This window comes from Schistocerca gregaria, chromosome 4, assembly GCF_023897955.1.
Source record: "Schistocerca gregaria isolate iqSchGreg1 chromosome 4, iqSchGreg1.2, whole genome shotgun sequence".
NCBI classification, from domain to species: domain Eukaryota; kingdom Metazoa; phylum Arthropoda; class Insecta; order Orthoptera; family Acrididae; genus Schistocerca; species Schistocerca gregaria.
The window spans coordinates 496,507,585-496,534,042 of NC_064923.1; the positions used below are offsets into that span (position 1 = coordinate 496,507,585).

At 38.4% G+C, this 26,458-nt stretch overlaps 1 protein-coding gene across 4 annotated transcripts in view; it reads left to right on the forward strand.

Annotated features, from left to right (window-relative positions):
• The window catches only part of LOC126266772 (coiled-coil domain-containing protein 102A-like), a 94,133-nt gene that overhangs the window by 49,505 nt on the left and 18,170 nt on the right, over positions 1-26,458 (forward strand). For 2 of the 4 annotated variants that reach the window (XM_049971304.1, XM_049971305.1), the window contains exons 8-9: positions 2,740-2,936; positions 13,713-13,790. In XM_049971304.1, the coding sequence (XP_049827261.1) occupies positions 2,740-2,936; positions 13,713-13,790 (275 nt within the window). Of the gene's footprint in view, positions 1-2,739; positions 2,937-13,712; positions 13,791-24,738; positions 24,854-25,318; positions 25,411-26,458 lie in introns of all 4 variants that reach the window. The other 2 variants (XR_007548918.1, XR_007548919.1) reach the window with 2 other exon arrangements.

Consider the following 26,458-nt stretch of genomic DNA (forward strand, 5'->3'; position numbering starts at 1 on the left):
ATCTAGCTACATGAATACTACCACCTTCTTTCTCTCTGTGTTGTCTTCTCAAGAAATTTAGCTTTCCTTTGTAAAGTATTGAAACCGATGAAACAGCTGGAAATATTGTAGTACATTACTCTTGTTTATTGTTTGTATTTTTGTATCACAAAACAAACACCAAATGCCACTTTTTTGAGAGTAGGTTTCTTTGTAATGTGGGTTGAGGTGTAAGAATTCCTTAGATTGATTTTCATTTTGTGTGCCTTATCTGTTTCTCAGACATTTTCTTCTCAATAGTTGTCTTGTTACTACAAATGAGCACTGAAAATAGAAAGTTCGAACACACGAAGTCAGCAGGCCTCACTGGTGTGTACAAGTCATTTGGGAAAAAGCAGTGTTAGAATGCTTAGGGAGATGGAGGGGGAATGCACTGCTATTGGGATGGGAGGTAGGGGGGTGCAGCTGCTGGCAAGCACTGCGACCATTTGGTAGTGCTTAAATTTTCACATTTTCCCAGCCCTGCCTTAGCATATGGGGAAGACATTTCTCCACCATATTTTTTATTCTCTCAGCCTTGCCATAGGGTATGGGTAAAAGATTTCTCCACCTTATTCTTTCCTCCATGAGTATCAGTCTTTCAGGGAATGCAGAAGAGTTTCTGATGAGCTTGGAATATTGAAGATGGTTATTGACAGTCCGAAAATGTGAGTTAGGTTCTGAGGCGCTCATGGATAATCAATTAGTATGAGCATTAGATGCAAAAGATGAGTTTTCAGGATCAAGTCCCACTCAATTTCAAGCAGTTTTAACTTATCCAAATGTTTCATTATAGTGCACATGTCAGATGTCACTGTAGAACTGAAAGAGTCATTCTAGAAACATCATTATACTGTAGCTGAGCCATTTCTCTGCCATGTTCTTTTCATAGGGTAATAGTCCAACAAGGTACATAGTAGAAATACTGTGGAGTCTGGAAAGTAAGAGATGTTTACTAGGAGCTAAAAGCTGTGAGTTACGTCTGAGTAGCTCAGTTGGTAAGAACATTGTCCATGAAAGGTAAGATTCTGTGCTTAAATACTTGTCCATCTCAAAGTTTTAATCAATCAGATGTCGGTATAATAGCTCACACTCCACTAATGAGTGAGAGCAGGTTCTAGGCAAGACAGTGTAGGACCTACATACATGGGCAATAATTTTTTTGGTGTTACAATTATAATATTTTTACTGACCCATAGTGCCATGGTGGTCTAGTGGTGGAGCACTAGACTCCAGCCCTGGAGATCTTGTGCGCAATCTTGGACAGGACCAAGGAATTTTCCTTGTCCCATTTCCTCTAGGATAGCTCCAGGTTCACTCGACCTGCTATCACATTTAGTGTTTGTGGTGGTCTTTCCTAGGGGAAGAGGGGAGGGTGTGGGTGAAAGACAGCCAGGATAAATGGCTCACAATCATTACCCTCCTCATGCCACAGTGAAAAAAAAAAAAAAAAAAAGGTTGCAGAGTACCTGCAGTCAGGCCAGAAGCCTGTTCATGTATTGAGCACCACAGACTTCACTCATGCTGACCCATAGCTAAATGTACAAGCCTGAGGAATCATGTTTCCACAAAGATGGAAAAAAGAAATAAGTGAAATGTTCATATCGTTTCCTGTTGGCTTCAATAAAATTCATCGAGCCATGACTAAGGATGGATTTATTGAAGCTGGCGTTGGGTGAGGTCAATTTTAAATGATTTACCAGAAATCAGGAAGTTTTTACAATAAGCTGCAGTCACTACCATTCATGATTTGTTATTGTGACTGACATTTCGTGAAAGCGTTTATACTAAGAATGCACAGAAATAATATTTTGAATATACAGCATAGTTGCAATTTAGGAATAGATTAAATGAAGCAAATGGACATATAATATTGTGGACAGCCAAAAATAGACAAAAATATTCAGCAAATGGTTTCACAGTATAAACTATTGAATTAAGTTCACCATGGCATTTTCATGTTTTGCTGAAAGCAGTGACAACCATGGGAAAGACTTCATGTTGGTTATGCTGGACCGCTATGGGAATTGTAAGTGTTGATGTAAATCTATGATTTTCATACATAATGGAGACGTCATAAATAAGTTCTTAATCCAAGTTATTTGAATTGCAGAAAATATTAAGCATAGAACGACTCTCCTAAATATTGCTTTCTATTGAAACACAATTCACACTAAAGTCTAAAAGAATTTTATAGCCTAAATGGCATGCGACATTTGATTACAGTTCATTTTCAGTCAGCTTCAGTGAAGGAAGATGAAAGATTTGTTTTTATTTTAAAATAAACCACAAAAAATAGTAACAGGTGGAGAGAGTAAGAGAAATACCTCGCAGAATATGCTGGCTGTTCAAACAATTCTGAATCCAATAACTGTAAAGTCCACAGTTGAATTATTACACACAACAACCAAGAATTTGGTTATCACATGTTGTATCACCAAAGAATGAAGATAAATAAAAAAAAGAAAAAAGGCTGTACTTCAGAGTTCAGTTTGTTTATCCCATTGATACTAAAATCTGTCCATGAGGACTGTGTAAAATGATATCAGTGGTTGCAGCACACGCTGATGATAATCTTTTACAGTTTCCTATTTTCCTCCTTCCTTCTTATCACTTCACCAGAGAAAGACTATACATAATCTATTTACTAGTTACCTTCACAGTTTTATTGATTCTATAAGATATGTATAAGGTGAACAATATGTTTTTTCCTTTTTCTAGGAGCTGACTGAACTGAAACAGGCACACTCAAAGCTAAAAAAGGTATTTCAAGAAAAGTCAACAGAACTTGCACATGCAGCAAGACGGGCAGAACAATACGAGGCAGAAGTAAAGAGACTGCGTGCTCGTGTTGAGGAAGTGAAAAGGGAACTAACAGCAGCAGAGGATGAAGTTGATGCTGCCTCAAACAGCATACGGTTAGTAACAGTTTGATTGTCTTTTCGGCACACACTTGCCCATTTTATGTGGATGACGCGCTCGCGCGCGCACACACACACACACACACACACACACACACACACACACACACACACACACACACACACACTTTTTCATTTTATTCTGACGAAAGCAATGTAAAATCTCTTGTTTGAATACATTTTTGTGTTGTACAAGACATCATTGATTTTAAAAGGCTGTGTCTATTCATTTTTTATCTGAATACCCACCTTAAACATGGAGACAGTTACTTGATAAGCAAACCTCTTTGCCTTTACACATGTCTGCCTGTGTCTGTATATGTGCAGATGGACGTGTGTGTGTGTGTGTGTGTGTGTGTGTGTGTGTGTGTGTGTGGGCGCGCGCACGCGCGCATGCGAGCGAGTGTATACCTGTCCTTTTTTCCCCTTAAGGTAAGCTCCCAGGATTGGAATGGCTCCTTACCCTCTCCCTTAAAACACACATCCTTTCGTCTTTCCCTCTCCTTCCCTCTTTCCTGATGAAGCAACCTTGGGTTGTGAAAGCTTGAAAGTTGTGTGTGTGTTTTTTATTGTGTCTATCTACCAGCACTTTCTCGTTTGGTAAGCTAAGGCATCTTTGTTTTTTAATATATTTTTCTCTGTTTTTAATATATTTTTCTCATGTGGAATGTTTCTTTCTATTATATTCATATGGATATAGTTGTATTGATGTTAACAGTTTCATAGCCAAATTAGGCACTGTAATGCTTTAGTCAGTTAGCGTATTTTTAAGTAAATATAAAAAAAGAATGCCACAGTATCTACATCTAAATTGACATCTACACTCTCCAAGCCACCATGAGGTGCATGGCAGAGGGTACGTGCCATTGTACCAGTTATTAGGGCTTCTTACCATTCCATTCACATATGGAGCACGAGAAGAATGATTGTTTGAATGTGTCTGTGCAAGCAGTAATTATTCTAATCTTATCTTCACGATCCCTATATGAGCAATATGTAGAGGGTTGCAGTATATTCCTAGAGTCACCATTTAAAGCTGGTTCTTGGATCTTTGTTAATAGACTTTCTTGGGATTGTTAATGTCTATCTTCAAGAGTATTGCAGTCAGTTCCATTAGCATCGCTCTGACATTTTCGCAAGAATTTAACACATCTGTTACCATTTGTGCTGCCGTTCTCTGTATACATTCCATATACACTGTTAATCCTATCAGGAATGGGTCCCAAACTGTTGAGCAATATTCTAGAACTGGTATCACGTATGATTTGTCAGCAATCTCCTTTGTAGAATGATTGCATTTTCCCAGTATTCTACCAATAAACCATGAACATTCCATTTGATATCCCTACAAAAAGGTTACACGCAGGTATTTGTATGAGTTGGCTGATTCCAACAGTGACTCGTTGATATTATAGTCATTGGATACTACATTTTTTGCTTTGTGAATGGCAAAATTTTACATTCCTGAAAATTTAAAGCAAGTTTCCAGTCGATACACCACTTTGAAATCTTATCAAAATCTGACTGAATATCTTGGGAACTCCTTTCAGATAGAACTTCAATATAGATAACTGCATTATCTGCAAAAAGCTTGATGTTACTGTTAATATCGTCTGCAAAGTCGGTAATATTCAACATGAGCAACAAGGGTCTCAGTACATTTCCCTGGGGCACACTCGAAGTTACTTCTATATCTGAGGATGACTCTTCATCCGAGATAACATGTTGCATCCTCCCTACCAAAAAGGCCTCAATCCAATCACATATTTCAGTTGATACCCCATATGATGTCAGGTGCTTTTCGGAAACCAAGAAATAGAGCAGCTACCTGATTGCTTTGATCCGAAGCTTTCATGTGAGAAAAATGCGAGTTGGGTTTCACATGATTGATATTTTCGAAATCCTTGCTGGTGGGTATTGAGGAGGTCATTCTGTTCAAGATACCTCATTATGTTTGAACTCAGAATACATTCTAATATTCCACAACAAATCCGTGTCAAGGATACTGGACGGTAGTTCTGTGGATCATTTATACAACCCTTCTTGTACACTGGTGTGACCTGTGTCTTTTTGCAAGAGGGATTTATAACAGATTATAGTTGGAAGGCGGTCTAACTCAGCCTCAAATTCAGTATAGACTCAGACAGGGATTCCATTGGGCCCTGGAGCTTTGTTAAATTTTAATGATTTTGCTGTTTCTCAACACCACTGGCACTAATACTTATTTCATTCATCTTTTTAGTGGTGCAAGGATTAAACTGGGGCAACTCTCCTAGATTTTCCTTCATAAAGGAAGATTTGAAAATGGAGTCAAGCATTTCAGCTTTTGCTTTGCCACCCTCAATTTCATTTCCTGTCTCATCCACTAGGGACTGGACACTAAGTTTGGCGCCACTTACATATGACCAGAATTTCTTTAGGTTCTGTGAAAGATCACTTGACAATATTCTGCTGTGGTTGTTATTGAAGGCTTCACACATTGTTCTCTTGACAACCAACCACGTTTCATTCAGTATCTCTCTATATGTTGCCCTACGCTTTGGTTTAATGTCTGTTTCTTTAGAAATTTCTTTACAGTGACTGTAGACTATGGAGGTTCCCTCCCATTATGAACTGTTCGGTATATATCTATCCAGTGCATGGTCAACTATTTTTTTTTTTTTTTTTTAACTGGAGCCTGAGTTCCTCTACATGCTCCTGCCCTGTGTTGAAAGTTTCAAGTTCCTCATTGAGACATGACACAACTGACTTTTTATCTAGTTTACTGAACATGTATATCTTTGTGCTTGTTTTAGTTGTCCTTTGTACTTTGGTGATCATTGTTGCCACAACTGCGTTATAGTCACTGTTACCAGTTTTGATGTGGACATCCTCAAAGAGGTCAGTTGTATTTGTTGCCATTAGATTCAGTATATTTCCATCATGAGTGGGGTTCGTAACTATTTGTTCCAGTAGTTTTTATAGGAGGCAATTTTTCAAGTTTCACAGGATGTTTTATCACTCTCGCTGCCAACAAAAGTGCAATTTTCCCAATTAATTGTTAGATGATCAAAGTATCCACCAATGATTTCAGTATGACTGGGAACTTAAGTACAAGTGAACTGAGGTTTTCTCTAAATTTTCGGTTACATCAGGAGCTGCGCCTGGTGGGTGATAGAAGGATCCAATTACCCTTTTATACATACCCCTATGGGCCTTGCTCAATCAATCTCACATGCAGGTTCAGTCTCTACCTCGATGGATTTGAGTTTCTAGGCTGGTGTGACAAATATGCCATCTCCATTTCCCATTTGCCTATCCTTTCCATGTGCACTTAAATTTTCCCCAAAAATCTCACTGCTATAATTTCAGGTTTTTAACCAGCTTTCTGTATCAAGTATTATGTGAGATTTACTGCTTTCTATGGGCATCTGACACTTTGTTGTGAATACTTTGCCAGTTTACCATTAGGATTTTAATACTCGACCTGTGGAGACTATTATTTTGATCGTTATCTGGATTGAATGGATAGTCACTTAATCTAAAAAAACCTTGTGTGTGTGCACCCCACACACTTTCAGCTACCTGAGTAGCAGCTTCTGATGTGTAGTGCACACCGGATCCATTTAGGGAGTCCCTACAGTTCTCAACCGTATGGCGCAAGTTCAGGAAGTCACAGTCTAGCCTGTCACAGAACTTTCAAGGTTTGTGGTTCAGTCCTTCCTTTTTGACTTAGAACCAAAGCATCACACTCAGTTCAGGGGACAATGCTGCAAATTGCGAGCTTTGTTGAAACTCCATGCGCAAGGCTAGTCTTGTCAACCTTATTTGCCAGTCGCTGGAATTACTCGAGAATGACCTCGGAGCCCAGACGACAGTCATCATTTGTTCGAATGTGCCCTACAATCTGTAGGTACTGGAATAGCCTCTTTAATGTGTTAAATGAGGCCCCTAGACATACATAATGAGTGCACCTGGTGTCCTTTCCTGTCCCTTGCTGCCATTTCTGTAAGGGGTACCATCATTAACCATACATTTGAACTGCCGATGATTAATAGACTGGTACTGAATTTGTTTGCCTCATCCTGACACTGGATGAAACAGATTTCCCCAAAACAGGTGAAATTAGTCCCACTGGCTCAGTTTCAGTTTCAGTGAAAGACAGTACTTCAAACTTTTTGGTAGGGAGGATCGGTACAACACCCTTAGCCCTCACTGGTCCCCATCCACCCTGTACAGGATGCATAGATCTGTCACTGACATGCCACCCACCAACAAGTGGACAACTAATGACAGATTCTGTAGTTTCTGCAGAGGAGACAAGATCCACGGGAGAGGCTAGTATTCTGGTACAGGTATCATAGACACGCAACTCACAGGAGCTCTTCCAAAACACAGATTTGCAGCTAGCCAGGGTGATTTCCAGCTGCTTATGAATGTAAACCAACTTATCCCATATTCAAGAACAGCATTCACAGTGGGGCTGCATTTTTGCTGGTGCAATATAGTATAAGACAGTGAACAAGTAACTTTAAATTAAGCCCACTGATTATCTTTTAATCTGTTGAGCTAAAATGTTGTTAGATCCCTATAAGAACTGAAGCAAATACAGATTTCTATTAAAACAACAAGAAAACCTATGTGGTAAAAACTACTAGTTTACTAAAATGTTTTGAGGCTAATTATAGTTGTTTTCTCAGACAAAAACAGAGTTAATTTATGGTAAGTGCAGATAATATGTAGGGCTATTCTTCTTTAAAGGGAAAATAGATGTAACACAATATGTTTGTTTGAAAATATGCTACAGTGACTAAATCGTAGGTCCTGATTTGTTACAAATTGGTTGTAGCTTCCGAAAATTCTCAAAAATACATGTTTATTGGTGTTGATATACAATAAAGTTCAGGGGTGATGTAGTTTTTGGCAGAACTGTGAGCCACAAACACTTATTTGCTTTGAAATAAATTACGTATCCAAAATACTCGAACCAGTAACGTATGGAAATATAGTTTTGTAACCGTCCAAAAGTTCTCAAAATTATCTATTCCTCATACAATTGTGCAGTGAAATTAGAGAATGATTGTTTTGAATGAGGATAGGCCTACCGTTCTCAAAAATTTTAAAAGAGCACACTTAAGTTTAACTGTATGATGAGTTTATTGTGGCACACGCGAATGTTCAAATTTTCACAGTATATCACAGTACAAATGGATATTGATACAATCAATGAAAGATTATGTTTTGTTTTGAAAGCAGCAGTCTGTCCGTTCAGTAAGCCAGTCAGTCAGGCTCCATCTACAATTGATATACAGCTACAGAACGGCAAGTTAAATGTTTATCTTTTTTATGACTTAGTCATTGTATATTTATTAAATTTTGTGTGTGTTTTTCTGTTATGACATTTAATCTCTAGTGTTTGTAAATGTAAATTCATTCACTCTGTAACACAGTAGTTACTCACTGAACAGCCAGCTACATAGCTTATTAAGCATCATCCTCCATTAGTGACACACCAGGAGGGTAGCAGGTCACATATCTAGACTTCTGTCTGCTTTTGTTGTTTACCTTTTCAGTCAGTCTTCCTAGGATGGCTATGATGAGTGCTTTATTTGTGCGGACGTAGGAGTAGCTGGCCGCAGTTCGCGAACAGCTGAATGGATTTTTGGCTACAGCAGTTACCTTAAGGCTGCTGCCTCAAGGGTGTAGTGGTGGTGGAGTATGTAATATTTCACATGGACCACCTCAAGTGTTGCTTGTTTTGCCCATGGTCTCTGCTTCCGAGTTCCGAGGCACCTCCTGGTGCACCCAATCCAGTGAATCCTCCCTCACTCGAGGTGGAGGGTCAATGTGGAGAATGGACACTTGACCTCGCCCATTCACCCTGTAAGTGGACTGGTCAGCAGGATCCGAGCAGGCACATGTGGGGAGGGGTTTACTACTAGTTATTGGGAGCTTCAATGTTAGGTGCGTTATGGACGCCCTTAGGCAGATAGCATTCAGGGCTGGAAAGAAAGCCCATTTACACTCAGTACATCTGCCGAGTGGTGCTCATCCGAGATGTGGAGGCAGCCTTTACTGTGGCTATCAGGCATGCTGGGTGCAGTCATCTGTGAGTTTTGGCTCACATCGGCACTGACGATGCCTGTCACATGGGTTCTGAGGCGATCCTCAGTTTGTACAGGAGGCTGGTGAAAGTGGTTAAGATGGAGGTGGTTAAGAATGCTGGCCTCGCACACAGGGTGCAAGCAGAGCTCACAATTTGCAGCATCATTATCAGAGTTGATCAGGGTCTTTCGGTTTGGAGCTGAGTGAAGGGTCTCAACCAAAGGCTTCATCAACTCTGTGACGCTCTTGGCTGCAGATTTCTAGACCTGTGTTATTGTGTAGGGATTTGGTGGACTCCCCCTTGATAGATCAAGGGTGTAGTACACAAAGATAGCAGTTACTCAGGTAGCAGATTACTTGTGGTGTGCACATGAGAATTTTTTAGGCTGGGCAATAGATTGAGGTGTTCTGATGAACACTCGCCAGTCAATATACAGCAAGGGAAGTCAAACAGCATTCAGAATAAAGACAATTCGTCTGCCATATTTTAGCAGTAAATAGTGGAAGTATTCATAATAAAGTTCCCGAATTACTGCCCACCTGGAAAGTTCTTGTGCTCAAGATATTCTTGGGACCGAGAGCTGGCTGAAATCCGAAGTGAAAAGCTCTGAGATATTTAGCAATTTATGGAATGTGTACCGGAAAGACAGATCAGAGATCATACTAGAGGCAGTGTTCATTGCAGCTGACAAAATTATCATCTCTAGTGAGGTCAAAGTTTAGTGTGACAGTGAAGTTATCAGGTCACGTATAACAGGTGTAGATGAAACCAAATTAATTGTTGGATGTTTTTACTGACCACCCAGCTCTGCTGTGACAGTTCTCAAAAGTATAGGATCAATCACGTGTAAATACCAGATCATGCAGTACTAGCTGGAAGTGACTTTAACCTACCAAGATACACTGAGATGTCGATGGATTCATTGTAAGGGTACAGACAGACATTCATGCAAAATACTTTTGAACACATTTCCTGAGAAGTGTCTTGAGCAGCTAGCTTGGCAGCCCTCACACATTGGAAATATCTTAGACCTTGTAGCTACAAATAGGCCAGACCTCATTGACAATGTCAGTATAGCTACGGTGATTAGCACTGTGATGTCATTATAGCAGCTATGGTTACGAAAGTTAATAAGTCAGTCAAGAGGGCTAGGAGAGTATTTCTGCTAGATAAGAGTAGATAATCAGTTGTTGCGAGGGTAATTCCAAAAGGAAGGTCTCCTATTTTTATTATAAGTACACAGACCTGTTTATTTCTACAATGGTTCACATCAGTTTACAGCTTGAACATTTAGCTACTTATTGACATAATCACCATTTCTGTCAATGCATTTTTGTAGAGTCTGTGACAGTTTTTGTATGCCCATGTCATGGCAGCTTGCCGCCTTGCTGTTCGGAAAGTTGTTGCTTGGTCTCAGGTGTAAAGTGGTATGCCATGGTTTCATCACCCTTGACAATTAAGTCCAGAAAGATGTCCTATTCGGCTGCAAGGCAATGAAGAAATGTGCGGGAAGCATCAACTCGTTGCTCAACTCATTGCGGTAGTTCCATGTTTCCATTAAAATTCTGTGAATGGTGCTTCGGGAGACCTCAGGAACTAACGTTCAGAGATCTTCCATGGTGATCCACTGATCTTCATGCATGCTTTGCTCAACCTTCAACACTGTCTCCTCAGAAACTCACGGTCTCCCGCTTCTTTGTTCATCGTGGATTTCGGTCCAACCAGTTGCAAACACTCTACACCACTTTTGAACATTTTTGACATCCATGCACAACTCACCATACACTTTCATCAATTGGCAAAGGATTTCAATCAGTGCTGCGTCCTTTGTTTTCAAAAACCGAATAACTGGGTGCAATTCGCACTTGATGGTAACATCCAACTGGAGCTCCATTCTCAACAGCTGCCAAACCAAGACTGAGCGCCTCAGCGTGACGTGCGCATGTTTACACACAGCGCATGAAGCACTCTTCATAACAGTGTGACCAACTGCCACACAAACAGAGTTCTGTACTTATAAAAAAATAGCAGACCTTACTTTTGACATTACCCTCGTAGTATCTCACTTAGACAGTGAATTGTCATCAATTAGTTCCAGTAAGATGGATGTAGAGAAATTATTGGCAAATTTTAAGCAGGTTGTAAATCGTGGTCCTCCAAGTTATGTGGCTAGTAAGTGGATAAAGGATGGAAGAGACTCACCATGGTTTAATAATGAAATTCTGAGGATGCTGAGGAAGCAGAGGCTGTAGCACTCTTGGTTCAAAAGGGACTGGACAAATGATGACAAGCGAAGGTTAGTAGAGATTCGGGTGTTTGTGAAAAGATCTATCTGCAAAGCACACAACATTTACCACCGTCACACCTTAATCAAAGATCTGGCGGAAAACCCAAGGAAATTCTGGTCTTATGTAAAGTTGCTAAGTGGTTCTAAGGCTTTCATTAAGTCCCTTGTTGACCAGTCTGGTGTGGTAGTTAAGGATGCAAAAGGACAGCCAAAGATTTAAATTTCACATTCAAGAAGTCTTTCGCATTGGAGATTCATACAAAAATAGCATTATTTGATCATCGGACAGACTCCCATTTGGACAACATAGTAATCAGCATCCCTGGTGTGGAGAAACAACTGAAAAATTTGAAAGTAAATAAATCACTAGGTCCAGATGGAATCCCAGCTCAATTTCACAGAGAGTACCCTATGGCATTGGCCCCTTACCTGCCTTGTATTTATCACGAATCTCTCACTCAGCACAAAGTCCCAAGCAACTGGAAAAAGGCGCAGGTGACTCAGTATATAACAAGGCTAAAAGAACAGACCCACAGAACTACAGACCAAACTTCTGTTTGCTGCAGAATCCTTGAACATATTCTCAGTTCAAATATAATATATTTTCTTGAGACTGAGAATCTTGTCCACAAATCAGTATCTTTTAGAAAGCATTGCTTGTGCGAAACTCAGCTTGCACTTTTCTCACATGATATACTGTGAACAATGGATGAAAAGCAACAGGCAGATTCCATATTTATAGATTTCTGGAAAGCATTTGATATGGTGCCTATTATAGGCTGTTAACAAAAGTACAAGTATATGAAATAAGTTCAAAGATATACAAGTGGCCCGAAGAGTTCCTAAGTAATAGAACCCAGTACGTTGTCCTCGATAATGAGTGAGTGAGTATTGGAGACAAGGGTAAGGGTGTTTCAGGAGTGCCCCAGACAAGTTTGATAGGACAGCTATTGTTCTCTATATAAATAAATGATTTGGCAGACAGTGTGGGCAGCAATCTGCAGTTCTTTGCTGATGATGGTATGGTGTACAGTAAGGTGTTGAAGTTGAGTGACTGAAGGAAGATACAAGATGACTTAGATAAAATTTACAGTTGGTTTGATGAATGGCAGCTAGCCCAAAATTGGAAAACTGTAAGTAAATGTAGATTAGTAGGAAGATCAAACCTATAATGTTCAGATGCAGTATTATTAATGTCTTGCTTGACACAATCAAATCATTTAAATATCTAGACGTAATGTTACAAGGTGATAAGAGATGGAATGAGCGTGTGAGAACTGTGCTAGGGAAAGCGAATGGTTGACTTCGATTTATTGGAAGAATTGTAGAAAAAAAGAGTGGTTCACTTGTAAAGGAGACCGCACATTGAGTACTGCTCGGGTGTTTGGGATCTGTACCAAGCCTGGTTGAAGGAAAACATCGAAGCAATTCAAAGGTGGGCAGCTACTTTTTTTTGCGGTAGGTTTGACCAACACGTAAGTGTTACAGAGATGCTCCAGCAACTCAAATGGGAATATCTGGAGGAAGGGTGACATTATTTTCGAGAAACTCTGTTAAGAAAATTTAGAGCACTGGCATTTGAAATCAACTGCCACCTGATTCTATTGATGTCAACAGGCATTGCGCGTAGCTTTTCCCTCACTCTGTTAGCAAGTGGAACAGGAAAGAAAATGACTAGTAACGATACAGGGTACCCCACGCCATGCACTGTGTGGTGGCTTGTCAGAGTATCTATGTAGATGTAGATGTAGAAATGACGTGAACAGTAAAATGAGTGTATCTGAAATTTTAAATTGGCACACAATCTTGTGTACATGCAGTCTCGTAAAAGGAAAATTCCAGAGTTGGCCGTCATATATAAATAAATTTGCTTATTGCACTGATTTTTCATTTAGGTGATTTGTGCACACTTCTACATTGACGTCTCAGAAGAACAATGTAATGTGAGTTTATCCTAATCGAAATTGCTAAAATGTGCAGTACCACCAAAGCACATCTTTTGCCTGTTGCAGCTAACAGTAGCAGCTGTTGTAAAATTTTAGGTTGCCAGATTTCTTGTACTAGTCTTTCTTTATACATGTATTTTAGATGTTTGTTTATTGTTTTTATTTCCAAAATTAGGGCATAAGTGACTTAAGTGGGTGATAACATCATCATTCTGTACAGAAGTTTTTGAATTACTTATTATCGTATTGTTTGGGTTTGGGATAGCATGTTTGCTTTTTCTTGTAGAAGTACCACTAGTAATTCATAATCCCTATTCTAAATATTCCAATAACTTTGAATAACATTGTTCAATACTGGAAGAATCAATTCAGCTCGTATGTAGTTTTCTCAGTACACTGACATTCAGATGCTTGAAAATTACATTATTTGTTCATACAACTACTTTTTTTTCCAGAAAACTCCAGAGAGCAAATGATGAATTACAGGAACAAGTAGAGACACTGCAGGTACAACTTGAACATTTGCACTCCAGGTGTGTAATATGTTATGCTATGATTAAAAAGCTACTCTTGCTAGTACGTATTTGTTCATTTCGATTGTTTCTGAATGTAAAAGAACTGACTGATTCCCCTATTCCCTACTTTCCCCTACTCCTTCCTCTCCCACCTCTTCCCTTCAACTTCCTCCTGACCCCTTCTTTCCTGTGTGTGTGTGTGTGTGTGTGTGTGTGTGTGTGTGTGTGTGTGTGTTTTCTTAACAGTTGTTAAAGCAGATTTATTTGACAAAAGACACACATTGATCATATTGTTTAATTGGCAGGTGAACTTAAGAAAAATGCTTCTTCAGATGAGAAATGCTCACTGGAAAGAGAAAAATGTTTTCTTCAGAATTGTCAAGCTGAGCTCAATGTATGTTTTCTCAAGTCTGTCAAGCTAATTAAGAAGAAGGCTTCTTTTAGAATGAGATTTTCACTCTGCAGCGGAGTGTGCCCTGATATGAAACTTCCTGGCAGATTAAAACTGTGTGCCGGACCGAGACTCGAAATCGGGACCTATGCCTTTCGTGTGCAAGTGCTCTACCAACTGAGCTACCCAAGCACGACTCATGCCCCGTCCTCACAGTTTTGTAGGTAGGAGACAAGAGACTGGCGGAAGTAAAGCTGTGAGGACGGGGCGTGAGTCGTGTTTGGGCAGCTCAGTTGGTAGAGCACTTGTCCGCGAAAGGCAAAGGTCCCGAGTTAGAGTCTCGGTCCGGCACACAGTTTTAATCTGCCAAGAAGTTTCAAGGCTTCTTTTGTTTAAAGACATATCTGAAGTTATTCAAAACACTTTTCTGAGAATCATAAAAAGCATATAATTTGGGAAACTGCTGATGACTGAAATATATTCCCTGAGATTCAAAGCTGTCATCATGGCAAAGTTACTGCAGGACTGGTGAAATAAGTAGACAGTTTTGATCTTCAGTAACTGTACCAGTAGACTGCCATGTCATACCTATTAAATCATCTGCTAGGTGACTGGTAAGTGAGTAGTGTCCGATAAGTAAGTTTCCCTGTTTTACACAGTACTCAGTTTATCATGTTGAAATAATTTTATTGCCATCATTCAAATTTTTGTTACTTATGTATATAGACACCATGTATTTACAAGCATTTTTGGTAACATGACAAGCTTTTCCAAACCAGTGTTGTACCAGATAAATTCCTGTGTTCGTAATCCAGCTGACTGACTCAGGTCTCATCTCCAGTGACAAGTCATTTCAAGAACAGATCTCTGCTTTTCTGATGCATATCCAGAAACATTCTGGTTGACTCCATCTCTTGCTTCTTGGCAGATTAACTGTTCTTGATTCCTCAGAATGAGTCATATCACCCTATCCTTGGGGAGACAACCTTTTTGAGTTTCCCATTCATCAAAAAACAAAATTCATTGTGTATTTTTATCAGTTTAATATCTTGCTTCCAAATCTCTCAATTACTAGTATATAATTTAATCATCTTGCGATTGTCACAGTTCTTTTTATTTCCATGCTTCCTAAGAAAATTGAAGAAGAATTCTGCCTTGTAAAAGTCACTTTTGTAGTTTTGAGCCAGATTTGTTTCAGCACACAGGACAATAGACAAAGTCACAATAGAAAGTGAACACACCATAAAGCAACAAGCAAGACTGGACACAGCTGAATTCAATGCAAACTTAACAGAAGAACTAGTGAGAACGAAAACACCACAAAAGAAAACACAATAACACATGAAAAAAAGCCTTCAGAAAGATACAGTAGAAATTAACCCAAGAAAATGCCATAATCACAAAATATGACAGGGCAAATTAACTGTGCTCATGAAAGAAAAGGATTACATTGACAGAACAGTAGAGTCCATCCAAAGCAACACTCTCACAGAATTAACAAATGATCCAACCAACTGATATCAACGAAGCTTACAGAAAACCCTGAAAAACATAGAAAAAATTTTCAGACACACACAGATTAAAAGAATGATACAGAAAAATCCCAAGGCCCCCATTCTAAAATCATTGCCTAAAATTACAAACCAGGTACACATATAGCCCTGTGATTGACTTTACCAAAGCACGAACTATTACATAGCCAACCAAACACACACACACACACACACACACACACACACACACACACACACACACACACACACACACACACACACACACACACCGCTACCGACAATATAGAAACGCACTGAAAACAGTAGTCTGTAGAAACTCAAGTGACTTAATAGAAGAATTTTTTTAAAAAAATGAAAACATACTAAGCACAGCAACATTAATTTCACTTGACATAAATTCCATGTACACACACATTCCAACAGAAGAAACTGTCACATCATGGAAAGAAATCTCTAGCTACAAGGAAACACACACACAACAAACGTACAAGAAATATCAGCTGTACTCCAGCTCATCACAGAGCAAAACTACTTCAGATTCAACAACAAATTTACTCTCAACAAGAATGGCTACCTATGGTACCCCAATCAGTGGCCTCCTACCTGAAATTTTCATCCATCAGATAGAAAATCAGATCTAGAATGAGATTTTCACTGTGCAGTGGAGTGTGCGCTGATATGAAACTCCCTGGCAGATTAAAACTGTGTGCCCAATCGAGACTCGAACTAGGGACCTTTGCCTTTCGCAGGCAAGTGCTCTACCATCTGAGCTACCGAAGCACGACTCTGTAAAGTTTGGAAGGTAGGAGACAAGATACTGGCAGAAGTAAAGCTGTGAGTACCAGGCGTGAGACGTGCTTCGGTGGCTCAGATGGTAGAGCACTTGACCGCAAAAGGCAAAGGTCCTCAGTTCGACTCTCAGTCGGGCACACAGTTTTAATCTGCCAGGAAATTTCAGAAAATCAGATCTTTGATGAAATAGTAAAACAATAGTAAAGCAGTATAAAATAAAATATTGGTACAGATATGCAGATTTAAAAAACATTATCTTTGTGAGGACGTAAACACCATCCCCCACAAATAACAAATATAGTTCATCACTGTAACACAAATTAACAAAAAACTCTGTTTCTTAGATCTCATCATTCACAAGAGAAACAACAATATGAGTTTACAATTTATAGAAAACCTACAACTGCCAGCACCATCGTTCATAACCAGTCCAGTCATCCCATAACTTATAAAAAAAAAGCCAGCTGCAAATATTTGCTACATAGACTGAACAAACATGATTTTGTAGAAGAACTGAACACAACAAAACAAATTGCACTGGAGAATGTGTGCGAGACAAAGACTGTAGGTAAAATAAACAACTAAATACAAAAACGGGAAACACACACATACACAAACGTAAACACAACTCACACACATATGACCACAGTCCTGACAGAGACTGTGGTCATGTATATGAGAGTTTCATTTGCATGTTCTAATGGTTTAATTATTCCATGTCCTCTCACACAGCGTCTGTAGCTGTTGCGGCAAACACTTGTCGGCGTTGTTTGACTGCCCTGCTTATCGTGTTCTCGTTATAAACTTCCAACCTGCACATGGAAATCGCAGGCACAGTAGATACATTTCCGCTCTCTTACTTACTTTTAAAATATCTGGTGTTCGAGACAGTGGAAGGACGAGTGTCTCTAGAATTTACACCAAAATTCTCAAGTCACTACAAAGAGTGTGTGTGTGTGTGTGTGTGTGTGTGTGTGTGTGTGTTTTGTCTATTTCTGACAAAGGCCTTGTTTGCCAAAAGTCATTTTGTGACAGTCTTTTTGTTATGCCTATCTGCGTCTGAGCATCTCCACTATATGGTGACTGGCAACTACTATTTTTGTAATAATGCTACACCTACCCCATAAACACACATGATCAGCTTCTAAAAAAGTACATGCCTATCCAAAACTCTCCTTACTTTCCTCCCTCCCTCCTTATCTTGGAAAAACAAACACACACACACACACACACACACACACACACACACACACACACACACACACACAACTAGCTAACTAAATACCAAAAAACAGCAACACTTCAAATCTGCACACTACATCCCAAACAAGCACAAAGACAAATGAACACTACACAATCACAACAACACGTAAAAGGTGTTGAAAGCTCTGTGCTTGGCAAGAAATCATATTAAATGAATGCGTAATGACAAAAACAAAAGAAAGAAGTGTGTTATCTCTCCGCAAAAAGAAACAACACCACAGCATAAAAAAATATAAGTAACATGACAAAAACACTTTAAATAGTGATTCTCTGTTGGAAACAGGTAATAAATAGAAAAATAAAATACCATTTTTGTGTTTGCAGATGACAAGCTGTAGATGGTATAGTACACGTAAAGCTACTAGCATAAATGTCCAATAGACCCATGTGAGGTACAGGAACAAATGCATACATCCACTTTATTTCCAAATGTACTATAAAACTAGAAACTTAAGACATATCATAAATAAACAACATAGAATGCCGCAACTCAGTTATACACATCTCAGTTCTGTACTGTATGCAAAGCAATGTAAAAACATTTGAGAACAGTTGCTAATTTTTTGAATGTAAATATTTTGTACAAAAAGTTTCTTTATGGTTAACATGTAACAATTTTGCAAAAGGAAAATAAACGACCCACTGAAGATAGCACAAAAGGTGCTGAAACATGTCTGGATGACAACAAATCTTCAAAGATGTATTGCATAAGGCAGAACTCCTCTCCAATTATATTATTTATCTGAAAGCTGGTGTCTTCATGTACCTTCTACGTATACAACCATATTTTATGAATCTTAAACCAAGAACTAGCAGTGACTAAATTGTGCAGTGCAGTGCAGTCCAGTGCAGTACAGAGTTCTGCTCGTTGGCATTCTCTTTACTCTTCCCCTCCCCACCCCATTCCTATGCCGCACAGGGTAGCCATGCAGTCTGAGCCGCCTTGTCACGGTTCTCGCAGCTTCTTCCATCAGAGGTTCGAGTCCTCCCTCGGGCATGGGTATGCATGTTGTTTAAGTTAGATTATGTAGTGTGTAAACCTAGGGACTGATGACCTCAGCAGTTTGATCCCATAGTCCTTACCACAAATTTCCAATTCTTTTCTCATTCCTTGACCAGTTAGTTTTCCTTCAATTTCTATACCCAGAGTCAAAATCCAAACCCTCCATAAAAATTAAATTTCATCTCTCTTACTACTATGAATAATTATTTTACCTCATCATACATTTTCTCAGTATCTTCATCATCTGCAGAGCAATTGAGATTTATATTTCTAGTACTTTGTAGGGTTGTGGCTTTTTTGTTCTTAGTAGTTCATAAACATTCCTATTTTCTTTATTTTTACTACAGCTAGTGCTGTTTTCCTCAACTATATTTTGAGTTTGCAGCCCTGTTCTCACGTGACCAGAAGTTCTTTTCTTTCTGCCCAGTATTCCATTAATTCCTACTATACTTAAATCTACCTGTTTTTCCTTTAAAGTTCTCTAATCCCATTAAGGGAGCCATCATTTTATACTTCAATCTGCAGCATTCCTCCCCCCCCCCCCCCCCCACTTCCCCCCTCCCACCGCCCTTCTCCTCTTGATGACAACATTGTCCTTCTCGTAGTCTTTGTCTGGAGATCTGAATGAGAAACTTGTTTATCTCTGGAATATTTTAACCAGGAGGATATCTTTAGGTGCTTGTCATTTGGAAATACAATGGCTTTTGTTTCCTCTTACTTTCAACCTTGCAGCAGTAGCATAGCTATTTTGAGCAACGTTACAAGGCCAGATCACTCTCTAATCGTAGCTGTTACTTCTGCAACTACAGAAATAATGCTGTTCCTCTTCAGGAACCCTATGTTGCTCTGGCCTCTCCACAAATATCCCTATGACACAGTCGCACCTGCAATATGACTATATGCGTTATTTACACATGGAAAACATTCCACAGTGGTAAGGTCCATTCTTCATGAGGGTCTCTGTGCAGCATTGGATAAAAGCCTTTCCTAGAACATTTCCTCCACTTTTTCCAGTTCGAAGATGCACACAGTTTCAGTATGATGTCATGTTGCCTCAGTTTTCAGAAATGTAAAGAGACCACAGTAATGTGCAGTTACATTAAAGGTGGGTTGTTCTTGATGGGCTTGTTAAATGGCTAGATTGATCCCCAGATGACTGGACAGATGTGAAGTGCCTTGTAAATGGTTCCCCAGTTGACACAACCAAGGGATTTATTGCAGATGTTTAAAAATTGTATCTGTTCCTTGAAATCTGGTAGAATGAGCAACAGTCAATACTACTTTCCTGTCAAGATCACAATTACAAAAATTGAACTGTTATGAAAAGAGAAAATACTAATTATTAAATGATCAATTACGATCAAAATGATTTTAAGTTGTCCAACATGGAAGAAAAGACTTTTAACTTGGAGGTCACAGTATTAAATTACCAGACCAGTAGCTACTGAAGACCCCATAATATGTTATATAATATCAGAATGTTATATTGTGTCCAAATATTTGTAATAGTATCCTGATAATAAATGTGTCCTAATATCTCATTGTAGTTAGTTTAGTTAGTTAGTTATATTACTTGTTCCATGGATCATGAACACGATTCTTTCGTAATGATGTGGAACGTGTCAAAGTACACAAGATTCATTTATCCCAAATAATCATTGTTAGTCTTATATACGGTACAATTGTTAATGCTTACTATATTTCTTTGGCCTATGTCTAAAAATTCATCTATGGAGTAGAAGGAGTTGTCATTCAGGAATTCCCTTAACTTACTTTTGAATGCCGATTGGTTGTCTGTCAGACTTTTGATATTGTTTGGCAATTGACCAAAAATCTTTGTGGCAGTATAATTCACCTCATTTTGTGCCAATGTCAAATTCAATGAACGGTAGTGAAGGTCACCCTATGTCCTAGTATTGTAGCTGTGGACTGTGCTATTAATTCTGAAGTGATCTGGGTTACTAACAACAAATTTCATTAGGCTGTATATATATTGTGAAGCTACTGGCAATATCCCTAATTCTTTAAATAATTGTCTACAAGATGATCTTGGATGAGCCCCAGACATTATTCTGATAACACGTTTTTGTGCAATAAATACCTTCTTTCTTAGTGATGAATTGCCCCAAAAGATGATTCCGTAAGAAAGCAACGAATGAAAATATGCATGGTAAGCTAACTTACTGATGTGCTTGTCTCCAAAATTTGCAATGACACTAATAGCATAGGTAGCTGAGCTCAATTGTTTCAGTAGATTGTCAATGTGTGTCTTCCAGTTTAAATTCTGATCAATACAGACACCCAGAAATTTTGAACAATCTGCTTTAGCTAAAGATTTTCCCCCACACTCTATATTTATTTCCGGTGTTATGCCTTTCTCTGTACTGAACTGTATGTACAGTGTTTTTTCAAAGTTCAATGAAAGTCCATTTGCAGAAAACCACCTAATAACTCTTTGAAAAACATTATTTGCATTTTCCTCAGCTGATTCTTGCTTTTTAGGCTTGATTACAATACTTGTGTCATCTGCAAAGAGAACCAAGTTTGCATCTTCATGAATATAATTAGGCAAGTCATTAACATATATTAAAAACAATAAAGGCTCCAAGACCGAACCCTGTGGTACCCCATTCTTGATACATCCCCAGTCTGAATAATCTGATGCCCTTTGTGTACTATGTGGGTTTACTGTTTCAACCTTCTGCATTCTACCAGTTAAATATGAAGCGAACCATCTGTATACTGAACCATTCATTCTATAGTACTTCAGCTTATCTAAGAGGATTTCATGATCCACACAATCAAAAGCCTTAGAGAGATCACAGAAAATCCCAATTGGTGATGTTCTACTATCCAGAGCATTTAAAATTTGATCAGTGAAAGCGTTTATAGCACTATCTATTGAAACACCTTTCTGAAAACCGAACTGACATTTTGTTAAAACGTTATTCCCACTAATGTGTAAAGTTACTCTTGAGTATATTACTTTTTCAAACACTTTTGAGAAGGATGTCAGAAGTGAAATAGGACGATAATTGTTGACGTCTGTCTTGTCACCTTTTGTTATACAAGGGTTTAACTATGGCATATTTCAATCTGTCAGGAAATATTCCCTGATTCAATGAGCTATTACATATGTGGCTAAGAACTCGACTTATCAGGTGTGGACAAGATTTTAGTATTCTATTGGAGATACCATCAGTTCCATGTGAGTTTTTATTCTTAAGTGAATTTATTATTTTCTTAATTTCAGACGGTGAGGTGGGTAGGATTTCAATTTCATTTGTTTGCACCGGGAATGCCTCTTTCATATAGGGTTCTGCCGTATCTGGTGAGCAGCTGGTGCCTATATTTTCCACTACATTTATAAAATGATTATTAAAAATATTTTCAACCTGTGATTTTTCATTTATAAGCTTTTCATTGTGCTTAACAGTAATACTGTTGTCCCGTGACCTTGGTTGCCCTGTTTCCCTTTTAACTATATTCCATATTGTTTTAACTTTGTCCTCAGAGTTGCTAATCTCAGACTTGATACACATACTTCTGGATTTTTAAATAACTTTCCTTAATATATTACAATATTTCTTATAATGGTTGAGCTTTTCTTCATCTCGACTTATTCTAGTGTCTTGGTATAGTTCCCATTTCCGGCTACAAGAAATTTTAATCCCTTTAGTCAGCCATGGTTTTTTATCAAGTTTATTTGAAATATGATTCACTAATTTCTTTGGAAAACTGTTTTCAAATATACCCACAAGTTTATCATGGAATAAGTTAAATTTAACATTTGCATCAGGTTCCCGATAAACATCCTCCCAGTCTACCCTTTTCAAGCTTTCCTTAAATTGTTGAATTGTTATATGGTTAATTGGGCGTATTATTATTATTTTTTTTTTCACATTACTGTATGGAGCAAAGTCATGAATTGAAAGTAGCTGTGCATCGTGATCAGGAAGCCCATTCTTAATAGGTTAGGTGCTTACTTCTTTTAATTTATCTTGGTCTATGAAAATGTTATCTATCAGGGTGCTACTGTCTTGTACAATACGAGTAGGAAAATCAATGACTGATGTCAGATTGTAAGAGCAAAGTAATAGTTCAAGGTCATTCTTCTTGCTTGAGTGCTTAAGAAAATCTACGTTAAAATCTCCACAAATGATAATGTGTTTTCCCTTTTCTGACAGATAACGCAGCAAGAGATCTAGGTTTTTAAGAAACATTTGAAAATTTCCAAGTGGGGACCTGTACACTGTCACAATTATGAATTTACCACTGTCCAATTTAAGCTCACAAGCGCATACTTCAATGTGCTGTTCTACACAGAATTTTGCGGTTTCTATGTTTTTAAAACTATGTTCCCCCTTAACATAAATGGCAGCTCCTCCTTTCTCCATATTGTCTCTACAAAAATAAGTTGCTAGTTTATACCCATTAATATTTCCATTTTCCATTTGTGTAGTTATATGATGTTCAGACAGGCACAGTACATCAACTTCTGTTGTATTTTTAATATTCTCAAAACAAATTATTAGTTCGTCTATTTTGTTCCTTAATCCCCTGATATTTTGGTGAAATATATTAACACAACTGTTTCCTCTACCTTTATTCAAACCATTTATTTTTTTACCTTTAAGAGCTGCCTGTCTGGACATCTTGTTCAACCTAAAAAAGGTGCCCCTATGCCCTTTCGGGTCACAGGGGTTTTGCCTTGAGTGCTAGTGGCCCCCTTTAGACGACCTACAATTAAATCAGCTAATCTATCCTTCCCTAGACATTTAGGTGCAGGCCATGTCGAGTGTATCCCCATCTCCCAATGCTACCAACAGGCACTGTATAAATGTGTGTTTTTGCACCGTCCAGCAGCTGCTCGCTCAACTCTCTGTTAACTCGCCACACGGAAGGGTTAACCGAGGGCTGATCGTAACGCTGCAATACCTCAACAAAACCCACATTCATACATCCTGTTGCAGCTCCTATTTTATCCAGGTCACTCTTAATATCATAATTCCTATCCTTAGCCAGGCTGTTTCCTGCCCCACCTATTACTATCGCCTCATCATTCTTGTCAAAGTCCCTACAGAGTGGTCCTATGTCTTCTATCACCTGGGTAAGCCTAGCACTTGGCTTAAACAAACTCGTGACCTGGTAATCTGCTCCTAATATCTCCTGCACTAGTTGGCCTACACCCCTCCCATGACTGCTACCTAGCAGCAAGACTTTTCTTTTCCTATTACTAGATTTTCCCAACCTAATGCTGTTACCAATTTTAGTAGTCTGCTGCACCCTACTTTCAACTACTCCTGTTTTTGGCTCCTCCCTTCCTACTTCAGGTAACAAGGAGAATTTAGGTAGTTGGAACAATTCCAATTTATGCTCTGTAAAGACTGCTGGTTATCTTGCTGGTTTGAAACAGTGAATGAAATGATCATGCTCCATAATTGAATACTGAAGTATGTGTTTTCTTTGTTGTGATCTAAATGATGTGTAAAACGTCAGTTGTCTTTTGATAAATTGTCCATCTTCAGAAGAAGACCAGTCTTTGAATTATGTTCTACAAAGAGAAAGAACAGACAGAAATGTCAATATGCCTAGTTATCTAATTTGTAGATATCTGTTTCTTTGTAGCTAAATATTTTTAAATAGAAGAAAATATTTAAATTCTTTGTACAAAACTCAGTTGTAGAGCATATTAGATTCTTTCATATTATTTGTCATGTTGACATCTAATTTTTTTGAGACAGATAAATTAATCTGTAATGAATCAGCTGCACAAATTCTTTGAACTGTTTATGATATTTGTCAATGTGATCCGTTGCACCATGCAAACTTTTTTTTTTTCCTGGAAGAGTGGAGTGTCAAGCAGTACGAAATGAACTCAGTAACCAGAAATTTGGTATTAAACTGAAATTCAGTAGAGTTAATTTAATTATAACTTCATAAGGGTTTGGGAAAGCTAACTCATCTTGTACAGCAGCCAAGCAAAAGAATGGGATTTTTCAGAGACAGCCTGTGTCTTGAGGAGACCTCCTGAGAGCATGCTGTCCCTGCCAGCGAAGCTCTTGGCAGGGTCCTCTATGGCGACAGCACTGTAGGCACACTCTGAGTGTGTTGCCAGGTAGTGTCATTACACTGCATGCTTGTAGTCACATGTGCTGAATGACAGCTGTTTAGCTGTGATGATTTTTATTTTCCCCCCAAGCAAGTCTCTACTGTATTAGGAAGGCAGTGTTTTTGTTACTGCTTATAAATCTCAGAAATGTTAGTAGCACTTTTACTGTTCCTTGTAAGTGTGCTAAAATATATTAGATATATGGGTCTTAATACGTATGCTATAGTGTGGAACAATATGAACATTTTACCACCAAAATATAAATAACATCCACCCAAAAGTGTTCTTGTATTCTAGAGCTTTTAGTGTTTTGACTGACTGATGTGTGATCAGCATTAAAAATATTATATGTGCTTTAGCTTTATTGCTGGCATGTCCAGGGTGCATGTAGTTGTTTTCCGTCTGTCAGAGTAGCATGACAGCACATTTCAAATTCATTTCTCTGATGCAAGTTCATGTTCTGGTTGGCAGTAAATATACCAGCTCTGTCACTTTCCTGTGAAAAATGTGGGATGCACCATAATGGACTACTTTCTTACCAGCTTCTGTTAAATGATTACTTGGTAAGTTGTTAGCTGATGCATTTTTGATGCGTGATACTTTATAAAATCAGTTTCTATTCATCTAAATTTCTTAACTGTAGAACACTGCACACTGTTTCAGATTAATGTTATTAGTATCTGATGTAGGCATGGATTGTTGAGGAGTCACAATTAATTCACAGAAGAAAGTGACAATAGCAGTAAATAATTTAGTAGATAGTTTTGTTTATTGAACCCAAGGTTTTGAGTTGTTTACATTCCTTGTTCAGTAGAATCAGTATCATCTGTAATAATAAGAAAGCTTTTCTTAGTTTGTTGTAGCGAATGTTGGTGATAATGGTGGTGGTCATTGTGATGGTGGTAGTTGCGGTTGTGGTAGAAACAGTACTCCTGCATGCTAGTTCATATCCATACAACAGACGTCTTCCTTTTGGTATGCTGTGCTGCTGGCTTATCTTGAGGACCGACTCCTTACATGTCTTTGTCAGTCATATGAAATGTTACAGTATCATGTGTTTAAGTTGTTGATGATTGAACACACAAACAAACAGAAATTCAGCATGGCCTTGTAGAACAAAAGATTTTGCACCCCCCCCCCCCTTTTTTTTTGTTTTGAGAAGGACTTAAATTCTGAACTTGTCTTTTTGGCAGTGGTGATCCATAAATTCCACGATCTTCCACTTTTCATGACTTTGTCATTAATAATGCTATATGTCTGTCTGATTTTTGGGAAATCTGGTTATGTACTCCTGTTGAACTAATACATTGGATAATCTGTTAAACTGTGAGAGACATTCAAAGACACCAAAAAATCATGTTAGATTTTCTGTGAATATATTTAGGAATGTTTTAGAATGATTCATTTAACAGTGCTGCACTACATTATTCCCCATTCCTGTCCAACTGAGCTCAACATGGATTATTAAACCCCAGGAACATTTTTTTGAACAACAATCATTTGCCATAGTGTCTGTTCCAGCATTTAGTAAATAAAATCCATTTACTTTGCTGGTATTTATGTTTTGAAAAAGAGTGTAGAGATGTGAACACTAGTAGCTCTTGAATGTAA